The sequence below is a fragment of the Ceratosolen solmsi genome, unplaced genomic scaffold, assembly GCF_000503995.2.
Source record: "Ceratosolen solmsi marchali unplaced genomic scaffold, CerSol_1.0 scaffold27, whole genome shotgun sequence".
Taxonomy (NCBI): Eukaryota; Metazoa; Arthropoda; class Insecta; order Hymenoptera; family Agaonidae; genus Ceratosolen; species Ceratosolen solmsi.
Genome location: NW_011948426.1, coordinates 3,029,713 through 3,044,351, shown reverse-complemented (window position 1 = coordinate 3,044,351; position 14,639 = coordinate 3,029,713). Strand labels below are relative to the sequence as shown.

At 31.5% G+C, this 14,639-nt stretch overlaps 1 protein-coding gene across 1 annotated transcript in view; it reads right to left on the bottom strand.

Moving 5' to 3' along the window:
* The window catches only part of brp (ELKS/RAB6-interacting/CAST family member bruchpilot), a 77,629-nt gene extending 71,517 nt beyond the window's left edge, over window positions 1–6,112 (bottom strand). The window contains exon 1 of the mRNA XM_011500750.1: window positions 5,566–6,112. Coding sequence (XP_011499052.1) covers window positions 5,566–6,033 — 468 coding nt within the window. The 5' untranslated portion in view covers window positions 6,034–6,112. The remainder of the gene's footprint in view (window positions 1–5,565) is intronic.
* Window positions 6,113–14,639: the final 8,527 nt, after the last annotated feature.

The window sequence follows — 14,639 nt, the reverse complement described above, 5'->3', positions numbered from 1 at the left end:
AATAATATCAGCATTGTCCTGATAGAATCATCAAATGAAAGCTCCGATTATCTTCATTCACTTTCTCTAATTACAATAAAAATTCACCTAGCTTGCCTCTGTATAATTTCTCTATTTTTCAAAACATTAAACTTTAACACCGCTTATTATAGTAAAATATTCTATTAATTCAGACCTGAATAGCAAGATTTTATGTTAGCATTAGGACTAAAAAAAGGAAAGTATGAATTAAAGATATTGTAAAAAAAAATAAAATGCTTATATCGTTTAACCGCTTTATCAATTAAATACTGAATACACCGTTATTGGTATTATCACATTTTAAAGATCCGATGCCTTTTTGTTATTGAAAATAGTTAATATAAAATAAATATACATAAAAGAATAAATAAATACACGCATACACACATACACGCGCCTAACACATACACGCACGAACGCACGCACGCACGCACACGCACACACACACACACACACACACACACACAGATACACACGCACACACGCACACACACACGAACGCACGCACGCACGCACACGCACACACACACACACACAGATACACACGCACACACGCACACACACACACACACAGATAGACACATATAAATGTGTGATGTACTTATGCATGTATATATAATTAATATTAACGCTAATTATGGGAAATATAAAAGTATATAGTGTTTGGATTTTGTGTAAAATGTTAAAAATATGATTTTTCTATGAAATTCAAAATATGTGATGAGCATTTTTCATTGGTAGATAATTTTTAATATTTTAAAGCATTTAAAAAAAAACTTTTTTTCTGTATATACTAATCATACGTTTACTACATATTTTTTCGAGTTCATTGACAATTCATTGTAAAGAAATAAGAAAATGTCTAAATAATAATAAAGTCTTAGGGTGTAGTATATATATATATATATATATATATATATATATATATATATATATTAAGTAAAAGTTTTAAAAAATAAAGATAAGCATGTGCATAATACACGTATTATCGTGTAATAATATAAAAAAATACAGATAAAGGCTGTAGTAGAAACTATAATGCATACTACAAAATTAGTTAAGAGAGTAAAATAAGCTAATCGGTATTTAATAAATAATTTGAAAGGATAATGTGCTTTGAATAGAGTAATAGTACAGTAAATTTAAGTTTCAGTAGCTTTGTCACTTTATAAATTTGCAATGTCACATCTGCTTTTACAAATTTTTCCCCTAATATGTAAAATAAAAAAAAAATTAATTCAGGTATTACAGAACAGTGTGAATTTTTTGTTTATATTAATTTATACAATATATTCAAGTAGCCATTACAATACTTTTATTTAAATGATTTTTCATTTCAATACTATTCGCTAGTTTGATAATGTTAATCATTTCAAATAAATATAATGCCACTTCGTGCCCGAAGTAGACTTGGAAGAACAAAAATGATTAAATTTTACAAGTAAAGATTTCTAAACTACAGTTTAGACAAATTATGCTTAATTTTAAAATTAAAAAACTAATTGCAAGTCCGATAAGATTTTCTATAAAGATTTGGAGTATTGGTATAAAAAATTTATTTTGTATTGCTTCTAATTCTACTATATCACATTTTACATTTACTCTTTATGTACTTTATATCAAAACTTTTAATTCTCCCATCAATCTAATATAAGGTAATAAATTTTGTTTATTCAATGGTTAAAATGATCTTTCGAATTATTGTACTCTTTCAGATTTTTCAATTTTCTACGACGTCGTTCTTAACTTCATGAAAGATTGTATCAAAATTACCTAGAGAATAGAAATTTTAACTATAAATAAGCTGATTAGCACATTGCAAAAAAAAGAACAAAAACTGTGTAATTGCATTTTCCGATACTTTGAGCTAATTTTCTAGAGTATTTACTATCCGTGCAAATTTTCTTTCTTTTCAGTACAGTCCAATAAATACTCTCACGTACGTAAATTTATATATTTTAATTATTTTCTTTAACATTGCTTACACAATGTACAATTATCATCTATTTATAAATACAATCTGAATAATTTAAGTAATATTGATTTTAACAATACTGTTCTGAATAAATCATTCAAATAATCATATTAAACTCTTCCACTAACATTTATTATATATATATATATATATATATATATATATATATATATATATATATATATGAGTATATGTATAATTTTTGTTTGATAATTTATTTTAATTTTATGTGTAAAAAGTAGAAAAATATAGAATTAAGTTAGAAACCAAAGTTTAATGACTTTGCAATACAGTTATTATAAGTTCATTTTCGCATATTCCAATTAAAAATGAAATTTCAAATCATTTTTTTAATGTAAGTAATTAGTAGAAATGTGTCACTAATTAAATGTTTAGTCATGTAATGTACATATGCGTACAACATCAACATGCATATATCATACCGAAGTTTTAAATATTCCTAAGATTATGTACATAAAAGCATTTTCAATCAAGTAAATTTTATTAAATAGACAAAAAAAAAACATTACATGCACTTTATTGTGTATGTATCAGTTTTGTGTGTAAGATTGCAATATTAACAATTAAATGGTTAATCTCAGTAATGTAATGATTAATCAGAATTTATCGATTTTTTATATTATTATATTTTTTATATTTATTATATTTGTTACTAGATGATGTGTAATATTTTAATTCCTTCGTTCATAGGTAATATTATTATAAATTATTGTCAACAGTCGGCTTGAAATAAATAAACTGTTTTGAACGAAGATGAAGATTTTGTAAATAAAATAAAAAATTATTTTAAAAGACTAAGAAAAAAATGATAATATTTCATCACGCGCTAATGAGAAATGAGTAAAAATTTATCAAAATTTCATAAAAGTCATATTTACACTCCATTAAAAGAACTTTCTTTTTATATTGACAGTGTCCAAAGATAAAATATTAGATTTACAATGTCTAGGATTTACTAAACTAACAATATTAATTCACATCAATTTATTAGTAGCTCATTCGCGTATTAATATGTATTTGTCTTTTTTCTTTTACATAGTTTCGAATATTTTAAATGGCTTTGTAACCACGAAGGAATTTTCGTTGTAATTACGTAAATGTGCAAGATTAAATTCATGACTTTGAAAGAGTGCTGCTCTTTTATTCTCTTTTATTGCTTGAATAAGTTACGGCAATAAAAATAATATATATATATATATATATATATATTGCGTTTCGTGTCATAAGCGATGGATATAAAAATATTAGATTAGAATATCTTTCAAATAAATTTATATAACCAAACGCTCGTATTTCTGCATAAATTAAGCAATATATTTGATGAAACTTTTTATTTATCTACAAACATGCACTGATTGTATAGTAGTAGTAATAATAATAATAATAATAATAATAATAATAAGGATAATAATAAGGATAATAATAATAGTGAAATTCTAAAGAAAATTAAAAATAAAATTTGAACAGATTAATTTTTTATCAACACTATACGTTGTTAGAGAAACATAATTTTAAAGTTAATAATACAAAAATATACAAAGTGACAATAAATTCTACTTCAATAATAACTATTAAATTCAATTTAGCAAAATGTGAAAAAATGTGTACGTATTAAAAGATCGTGACGACCGAAATAATTTTAAGCTCGGGACTCAGAATGCGTAAACTGTGCATTGCCGGAGCTCCGTAATTTTGCTGTTTATAATAATTACTATCAGATGCATAAATAATTCTGTGGATTAAATCCAGTGTCGTGAACATGTAAAATCTATTTTGTTGCCCCGGCCGTCCTCTCGCTTCATTCGAAGATAACCGTGTAGCCAGCGCCGATTCTTTTAAATTAGCAAAAAAAAGAAAAAAAACAAACAAACAAAACAAAAAACCGAACGAACGAACAAGATACAAAACAAAAAAAACGTATTATCGATCCGCCATAATATTCAGTGCATAAGACTCGCAACTACATGGTTTTCCGATCTAGAAGTTCTATTGTCTAATGGCCAAGTTACGTGTGCGCTAGCGCCTTCATATATCACGATGGATTATTTTTACAGATTCTCGCGACATTGCTTTTCCTTTTTCTCACAATGCAAATGAGACTCGTCAGTGAAAAAGGATGTCAATCCTATTTTTTAAGGGGGGGTCTATTGCCTACCGAAGGATTATCGATCTCGAGTGGGCAGCGCATCAGGCCACGATGAATGAAAATGATTGGGCGGGATCGTAAATTAAATGCCACGTACGCGGAGGAAGACGGGGGCAGAGCGAAAATGGTGGTTGGGCGGAACGACCTGCGAGAAAAAGGTGTAAATAACATTGACTAAGTGGACGGAAATTTCCATAGTGTCTCGTGTGCAAGCAAACGTAGGAGCTACTACTATCAGTGGGGATGGAGGAAGTGCTTGCACCGCTCGATAAAGCTTGCCGCCCCCCCCCTTCCTCGCGCCTTTTTCCTTTTAGTTTTCTCTTTCTCCCTCGCTCCCTTTTGACTCTCTTACGTTCTCGCTCGTTCCCCCTTCATGCCCTGTCGGCCACCTAACATCTAAACGCTCAGTCCTCCTCCGCAGCCCTTATCGCCCCCCCCTTCCCCGTCTTCGTAACATCCTCGTCGTTGGCCCTTCACCGTCGCGCCGTGTCTCGTTTCCTTAATTCTCAACTTTCTTCGTTGGCGGCTGCTCGACAACCCGAGCTCGACCATCAACAGCAGCGATAACACGGGATCAACGTCACGCTCACTTCCGCGTAAGCCTTCTCCAGAAAGCCTGGATGAGTAGGTTAATAGCCTCGGGATTGTTCGGTGATGTTGGTGGGGTGTGGTGGGGTGTGGTGGGGTTGGACGGTTGTGGGGGGAGGGAATTGGGAAGGCACTGGTGCTCGGGGGAGCGCTCTTCTTTGCTCCTTGAGATCCCTCCTGAAATAGGGAAGTTAATTGCTCTGAAGCTCGCTCGCTGACCTGGATTCGAATGAGAATCGGCACGAGATTAAAGTGTCGAGGGAAAGTATCACGCGCGGGGTGGCGAACACGCGTGGGCAGGACGTCGGGGGCTCATGCACGTGTATGTACGCGGGGACCACGGCGTTATAGACGGCGGGGATAGAGTAGACAGAATAGATAAAGATATACTCGATAGAAAAATAGGGAGATAGAGAGATAGAGAGATAGAGATAGATAGAGATAGATAGAGATAGATAGAGATAGATAGAGAGAGAGAGATAGATAGAGAGAGTGAAAGAGAGAGAGAGTGAAAGAGAGAGAGTGTGTGTGTGTGTGAGTAAGGGTGGTGGCGGTGGCGGCGGTGGCGGCGGTGACGGCGACGGCGGTGGTGGCGGTGGTGGCGGCGGCGGCGGCGGCGGCGGCAACGACGGTGGTGGCGGCGGCGACGGCGACGGCGGTGGCGGCGGCGGTGACAGTGGCGACGGCGGGGGAGTCGAGAGAGCGGCAACGCGCTCTACGAGGAGGACGTACACGTATATCGATCGGCCTAAATGTAAGCCCGACGGCGAGGAGCGGCGAGGAGCGGCGCTGGCAAGCACACGCGCACGCTAACCTGGTTCTCCGAGTTGAGGAGCTTGAGTTGCTCGTTGATGAGGTTGTACTTATTGCTCTCCTCCTTGCGGAGTGCCCGTTCCTTCTTAAGTTCCGGGCTCCAGAAGGTCTTGATGCTGTGCATGGAGCTGCCGAGCTTCTGGTTCGTCAGCTCGAGCTCCTTCTTGAGGTTGCCGAGCTCGCGCTGCAGGTCGTTGTTCTGGTGCTGGAGCTCGCCTATGTAACCGGTCCCGTCGCGCATCAGGTGCGGATTCGGGCTCTGCCTCTGAGAGCTGGAGCGCAACGGGGGCCCATAGAGCTCGTCCTCGAGATAGCGCGCCGCCCGGCCGAGGGGCTCTCTGATTGGGACGAACTCGCGCTCGTGGTCGAGTAGCCCGACCGAGGCCCGGTCGAGGCTCGCGTACCTCGGCCCTGGCATCCCCGGCCGGGAGGCGCTCCGCGAGCGATGCTGGCCCGCCCCTTGGGACATGCTCCTGCCGCGCTCCTCCAGCAGGAGCACCGGACTCCCAAGCTCGTCGTCCCGGCCCCCGAGACCGTAATACGAGCTCCCGCCGACGCCTCCGAGCCCAAGCCCGAGGGCCTGCTGCTGGCCTCCGTAACCGGTGAGGCCGTAGCCGAGGCCGTGCTCCGGGGAGCTGTTGCCGCTGCGCGTGCCACGGGACTTTCGAGCACCAAGGGGACTGCCACGGCCACTGGCGTAGCCGGACCCGTAGCCGCGCGAAGGGCTGCGGTCGACGGTGGGCAGGTCGCCGAGCCGGCGGCAGCTTCGCGGCGAGCGCGTCCCACCGCCGGGGTAAGACTCCCTCCCGGACATGCTGCTGCTGCTGCTGCCGCCGCGGCTCCAAGCGCACTGGCGCCGCGGGTCGCGGGGACGCGGGATCGATCCGACGGTTGTTACGGCGGTGGCGGCGGCGGCGGCGGCGGCGGCGATGGTGGTGGTGATGAACGGCGAGAGATGCGCCGTAGGTCGAACAGGGGGCGCCAAAGGATAGGGCCGGAGTCAGCGATCGCGAGAAAATCGCCGGGAGATCGATCGAACGCTTGGAACTCGAGCACGCGATTGCTTAGTGATCCCCAGGATTATAGGATTATCGAGCGAAAGATCGACGACGATTTATTGCTTTTAAGGGCGCTTGCACGGCGGCTTAGCAGCACACCTCGGACTTTTGTCCCTTTACCGGCTTATATCCTCTCTTTCTTTCTTTCCATTCAAACTTTCGGAAACTACTTGTTCGAGCTCGGTTAAGCTCGTGTTGCGGCGGCCTAGCAATGAAAAAAATATGTTTCGAGATTCGCTCCGTCACCTCGAACTGTCATTTCACGAATTTCCTTTATTCTTGATGATCGTGAAGCTTCGCCATCAAATATTTGTGTTTGCAATAACCAAATCTTTGGTGAAACTCGTCCGATAATTAAAGATCGAATTACGTTAGCCTCCATTAATAAATCGACCGAGCGCGTTTTAATTTAAACTATAAATAGTAATGCCCACTGATGAGGAAAATCATAGAGCATCGATAATTCTTTCACCCGCCCCCTCGCCACCTAACATAATAAACTACGATAAAAAAAAAAAGTATTTTACAAATAAAATTAAATAAAATTTTGCACTATTGTGCAAATCAATTTAAAATCAAGCGTAAGATTATATTTTTAAATGCTAAATTAATTTAATATTGATAATATTGTGCTTGTTCATTGAATGAATTAATCGTATAAACTGCTTGGCTTGACATAAAGGAAAAGCAGAAATTTAAATAATAATTTAATATACAGCGGATGTATTTAAACTGTAAATAAATTTAAAGGAATTACGTTAAATAAATAGAATGTCATTAAAGAAATTTTTATATTTTAAAAGATGTATTGCATACATTAGTTCAATATTCATAATTGATTCTTAATGCAATTTCTAATGAATTTGTGATATTTATATTTATTACAATAAAAAATTGTTCAAAAATCATTGTTGGCTATGATTTCCTAAATTACTAAATAAATTATGAAAATTATTCATTATAAATTGGTAATGGTAAGAGTAAAATGAGTATTCAATAGCAAGAATTTCTTTTTAATTGCTATATGTTTTTTTTTTTGTTTTTTTTTTTTTTTAATTAAATCCAAAAATACTTTTAAACATATTCAATTTATTTTTCCAAATTTTTCTTTGTCATTTTATCAGACCATATCAATATAATGTTTACAGCAACCAGATTCTAGACTTTTTAATAATTTTCTGATAATAATAATCGTATCTCTATTCTCGAAATAGAATTTTTTTATGTATCCCATGTATGGGAGTATATTTCTTCCCACTTTTATATTCTATTATACTATGTTTATGTATCCATTTTTTTATTTATTTATTTATTTATTTATTTTTTTTTTTTCATAAAAATCAATACTACAATTGATTTGCTCACGCAACGAAATATTTATGTATTTTATTATTTGCTAATATTAGCGATATTTTAATTCAATAATGCTCAGAGGAATGAAGCTATAATAACATAAAATGTATTTTGTAATTAGATTTATGAATTTTGTTCAAGATAATTTCAAAAAGATGAACAATTTCAATTTATTATCCAATTTTTGAAAATAACTTATTCAAGAGATATATTCGTTCAACGGCAATATTTACTAGTATAAAATATTAAATTGACACAATAAATATAAAAATTAAGTTAAATAAATTTAAATAATAATAAATTTTTATAAAGCGAATGTTGTTAAAAATTTATGAAAATTAATTAACATTATTGTTTAGTTAAACTATTTAAAATGCATTCTTATTTATAAACAATAAAATTCTCAAATATAAATGGGAAAATAAATTTTAAAATTATCGTTGGAACTACAAATATACATTTATTATGTTTAGCATGTAGTTATTAATTTTTTTATGACAAATTTTAAGAATTTCATCATTCATTAATTTTATTATGATAATATTCGATATTTGAATACAAATTTTTCCCAGTGTTAGTAACCGAATGTTGTAAATATTTATGTAAAATATACGGAAATATATATTATTTTTCAAACAACTTCTTGAAAAAAAAAGATTAAGATTTTTATATACTTATTATATGCATATACTAAAGTATATATATATATATATATATATTATAATTAATTTTTATACTTTATAAAAACATATTTATATTATAAAATGAAATATTAAAAAAAAATCTCTAACTTATTTTCGTTTAGCTTTGTATAGAATTATTACGAAAAGTATTTATTTCTATTTATTTTACAAAATTATTAAATATTTTGTATTATTAAGATTTTCATTAGTTTAGGACTTTAAATTTAATTAAATCTAACTTTTAATGCAAATATTTGAAAACTACATTTCTAACGATGATGTGTATATTTTGAAAGTATATCTTTACTTGTTTTTAGTTTATACTTTTTGACCTCTAATACTAAAATATATATTTAATTAAATATATTAATAATTCCAAAAAATACTTATTTTAAGAAAACTATGATCAACGGCTATTAAAGTCTTAACAAAATTCAGATTAAATTCACGTATGAGTACAAAATTAGAATTTCAACAAAATTCATTAATGTGAAATAGCAAATTTTTCTACAACAGATTATCCTTTTGCGCTTCTATTATTATTCAATTCCCATGCTTATATTTTTTATTCCACAAAATCGAATTTAGATTTTCACTGTGTTGTTAAATAAATGATCGCTTAGACTTCTTTAAAAATCTTTTTATTTGGAACAGATTTTTAGCGTAAGTGAGAGAGTTTGTATTTCGAAAAAAACGATTAATTCTCGGATATTACGATGAATGAAAATTTTGATAATATAATCCAATATTGTCTTATGTAGTATAAATAATGGGAACTGCAGCAATGAAATCTCTATTTAATCTAATATATCCACTTGTAAATCCATTTAAAGCCATGGACTATCACTATGTATTATACATTTCACGGCTTTATAAATAAATTGTAAACATTTATGTATAAAAGGTACAACTACCTATTATTTACATCAACATCAACATCAGCATCAGCATCAACATCAACATCAACATCAACATCGGGACTACTGATTCAGTATTACTCTTTTATAGTTTGCAACATTAATATCGAATCTTATTTTATTTACGTATTCAACGGCACATTCTCGAGAGATTGATTTATTGAACTTTATATGAACAATTCCGATGAGGTCAGAGAATTTTAGAAGCACTTTTCAAGACGATATTATTCCATAAAATAAGCAAGAGCATTTCATCTCATATTAAATGTATCAATGCCAATATTTCTTCAATTTTTCATTTAATAAAATTCTTTAATAACTACACATGAATTTATAATTGCCGAGAATTTTTAGAAAAATATATTAAATACAAATTATTTGCTTTCAAAACTTGGCATAATCGTTAATTTCCTTTATTTCACCAAGTATCTATATAGAATGAAAATTTTGTCCAAGAACTTAATGAAATAATGCATCATACTTTTTGTATTCCATTCTACAATCGCATAATTTTTAATTATATTTTCAATTCATTGAAAAACTCGAATTATTTGTAAATCGAGTATATTATACATAATGACACAATTGATCGAATCATTGGACAAGAGTTTTCTCTTTTTTTTTTCTTGACTATAGCTTTTGTACAGATATTCCATCAGTTATGAAATGAATAAAAATCTTACTTATGTAAAAAATTTATTAATTTAATGCAACGTAATTTAAATTTAACAAGTATTTTAATATAATTATCTATTGTCGTTGCATAAGTCATTGATTTATCCATATTTTAATATATTTATATTCGAAATTAAAATTTTCTAACTGTATAATAAAGGATACATTGACGGAACGATGATTCGATAAACATTGTGTCGGGTAAACTTATTACTTATATGTATAAGTATTGTATAAATAGATAACGATCGATGATACGTAAAATATCTGCCTCATTAACGATAAAGTTTAATTACCCAACTTTGCACAATGCTTAGTGATTTATCCAATTTAGTTCTATTGAAACTTGATAGTTGGGATTCAAGGAATCTGTCGTTGAGAAAATTCAATAAAATTCATAAAAAAAAAAAATCAATTGATCCATTCAATTTTAAATAAATTGCATCAAATACAATTCAATTTCACTTGGCAGTTTCCTCAATAATTTTATTTGTAACATCTTATTTATAAGTGATGAATGTAAAGTAAATTATCGATTATAAATCTGTCGGTTTTCGAGAAATCCTTAGTGCCGACATATTTCATAACTATCTATATTTTTATGTCTAAATGCCACTCAGCTGGATAATAAATTTATTCCGTCAATATTTTTATTAACAAACTTGTAGAAAGTATTTTACTAATCAATACCAAGCTTAAAGCGTTTACGCCATCTACTTCGACAAGTCGGCCACTTCAATGTGCACGAGCATACAAATTTCTCGTACTTTTGTGCCTCGAAGTGCGCAGGATGATTATTAAGATATGCTTGTGTTTAAATTCACATATTTTTATCGCTCACAACTATGTATGCACGTGTGCATAATGAGACAAACTATGTAATTAAAGTTGACTGAGCTACAATATATTTCTTACCAAATGAACCTTTTCGATGCAAATATTTCTGAAAAATTTTATAAATTTATAATAACAAGCAATTATTAATATTTTATTCTTCATAAATATTAATTAATTAATAAATAAATAAATTTGCGCGCGTGTGTTCGTGTGTGAAAATACTAAAACGATGAACTTTCATCAGCTGTTTATTGTTTATTACTTTATTGTTTGCAATATTCTTTATTAACAGAATGGTATTTAATTTAAGTCATATATACAAATGAGTAAAGCGTGAAATTTAATTTACTTCTAAATTAACGAAAATAATAAATGGCATAAAGCTGTTGAGTGTAAAGTGAACGAATGAATTGTCAGATGTGCGAATGTTATAGCTGACTTATAGTGATAGTAATAAGAAATAAAGCAAAAATATCAACATCACGATATTTTAATCATATTTATTTAATATTTTAAAAAATTTGCATAAATTGTTATTCATACTCTTAACGATGTCTATTACAAATGTTGTATTTGGTATGAAAATACAATTTCTTGGACATTATCAGTGTAACGAGACACTGCATCTATATGGAATAAATGTGCCTCGACATATAACACTTCAAATAGAGCAAATAAATTTACTTACACGAGCGGATAATTTATAATTTTATCAATGGTATTCAAATAGTATGGCATTGGAGCTATAAGCTTTGTTAATTTATCTCTTGTCCCAATAAATTCAATAAATCCAAAAACATTTTCGTAAAATATTTATACAATCTTAATGCAGCTACTATTATTATTATTATTATTATTATTATTATTATTATTATTATTATTATTATTATTATTATTATTATTATTATTATGACCTTTATGCAAATTATAAAAATACATCTATGAATTAGAAATTCTTTTTCATAATAAATATATTTCCGATCGCAGTTCATATTATAAGCTGAAATGAAAATTCTTGAACAATTATAAATTTTTTTTTCCTAAATGTAGGGGCTTAAGTTTCTTGCCCACTTATCTTTACTAACTACAAGCTTTTCTCTTATTCTCCCAGAGTTTTTATTACGCAATGCATATTTTTAATGAAATATTGAAATCCCAAATTTATATATGAAATTTGTAAACCGATATTATAAACGAAAAAAAAAAATACAATCTAATTTTTATAGAAACAAGAAATTATGCTATTAATGTTTTTTTAACAAATCAAGGCGCATCTATATTCAATGAAAATAATTACTTTTACAGAAATACATGTCGCACATATCGCATGTAAACGTTAATTTACATAATTTCTAAACTCCTCGAGTGATATGCAATCGGTTGGCATGTTTACTAATAAGCAAAACAAGTATTATGCACTTACAAATTTCCCAAGATAAGCAGCTGTGATATCTCTAAATCTCGCCTGCAATTTATCAAAATACAAGAACTTATTAGATTAATAAATAGATTAATATATAAATATTTACCTCCCATGACTGTAAATAACAATAGTAAATGCAATATTACAATATACTCGGTAAATTATTATTATGCTACATGAAATCTAGTATCGTATAATTTGTATTGTTTTAATATAATTTAGTTACATCGTTAAATAATAATTTTGGTTTATACGTTCAATATTTTGCTTTATTCTTAGAAAATTATATCGTATTCCATTTTTTTAAAGTTATGGTTAAAAAATTCAATAACTCTTACCAATTCGAATTCGAATGAAAAATAAAAAGGACGAAGAAAAGAAGCTTAACTAAAAATAAATATTATTTTAACAATCGATTTATACAGATCTGTATATTTATTATTTACTGCTAAAAGTAAATAGTTTTGAAAGTCAAATTTTTCATATGAATTTGCAGTTATTCTTCACATTATACAAATCAAATACATCAAATGATTATTCACGTTCATTATTCACTGATATTTTCTATTACTTATATTTTAATTCTCTGCAAAATTCTCATGTTATCTCGTAAAAGTCTCGAGGAATTATTTGTACATATTTTTTCAATAAAATGGTTTATATTCAATTATAAACCAATGATATAAAATTTAAAGTCTTAAAAACGCTTATTTATATTTTCCTCATTGTTATGCAAATAATGGATTCTTTCTTACGAGAATTTTCCTATAAAGCATAAAGCATTTATTCATGAAAAATTTTTTATTCTGTCATGTAATAAAAAACAAAAACCATTTTTTTAAATATCATTTGTATTTCGATCGATGTTTTACTTGTAATTTATTATGACATTACTGATGTGGAAAAAAAATGTTTAATTATTGAAACACCAATGTTGGATAAAGCATGCTTATCTCTACTGCATGAACATGTATATAAATATTTTATCAAATTTTACATTTTAAATTGAGATCCTTTAAACAATTATTATAATGAAAAGATTCTTGATTTAATAGAACAGTTTCTTTATTTCTTTATTTAAGTGCCCATAACCGGTAACATTCACACACTTCCGTTGTTGAAATGTTGAAATATAAAATATATATGTTTCGAGTTGTTTGTTAAGAATCTTAAATTTTGAAACTCTCCGTTAGTCTCAAGTATTTGATAGATCGCATAAGTTATCTCTTGAAAATATATTCTTCAACAGCAAATAAAATTACTTAATTAACGTAGGCGTGCTATTGCATATAAATTTCATTGTTTATAAAAGGTGAGCATTTGAAATAACGTAATAAATTTTTGTGTACTAATTGAAATATTTGATAAGAATAATTAATTTTACCGCAATGATAATTTGTTTTAGCAGCGTGAAAAAGTCAAAATATTCCCTTAATTATTGTTTATTCTTTAGTTAACGATTATCTACGTTAGTTTGAAAACAGCATATATGGAGCTCGACTATAATTTTGTCCATACTTTACCGTATAAATTGATCCATATACAAATATATATATATATACAAATATATATATATTTGTTATATATATATATATATATATTATAGATGGCATTGATAATATAATCAACAGAGACGTAAAGCTCTGCAACGTAAGCTGAAAGAGAGATAAATGAGAAGGAGAAATCGGAGAGAGTGCGGGTAAGGAATGTGAATTTTAAAAAATTGCGATATTGCAGCGTAAGGCGTAACTCGCTCCATCGCCTTACGGCTGAAAGGACAATTTTGAGAAAAGAAGGGAAGTATGAATATTACTCTCCACCATCAGCCATGGCTGGATCCATCCAACATGGCTGGAGAGACTAGGTGGAGAGTGTCTGCGCTCCCCCGGGCTGCTTGCGATGATGCGTCGAGGACGTCGAGGTAATGCATACGGCCCGTCGTAATTTAGAGCGACGTGTCGCTGCGAAATCGGCGCTGCAATAATTTTCCCGTGAAAGAATGTGCGAATCGTAAATTGTTGTATTCACAAAATTAACACCGGCTGTGTAATAAGAGTTCCATCATCGTCGTCGTTATTAATAACAATAATAACAATAAATAATAAATAAATAAATAAATAAATAAATAA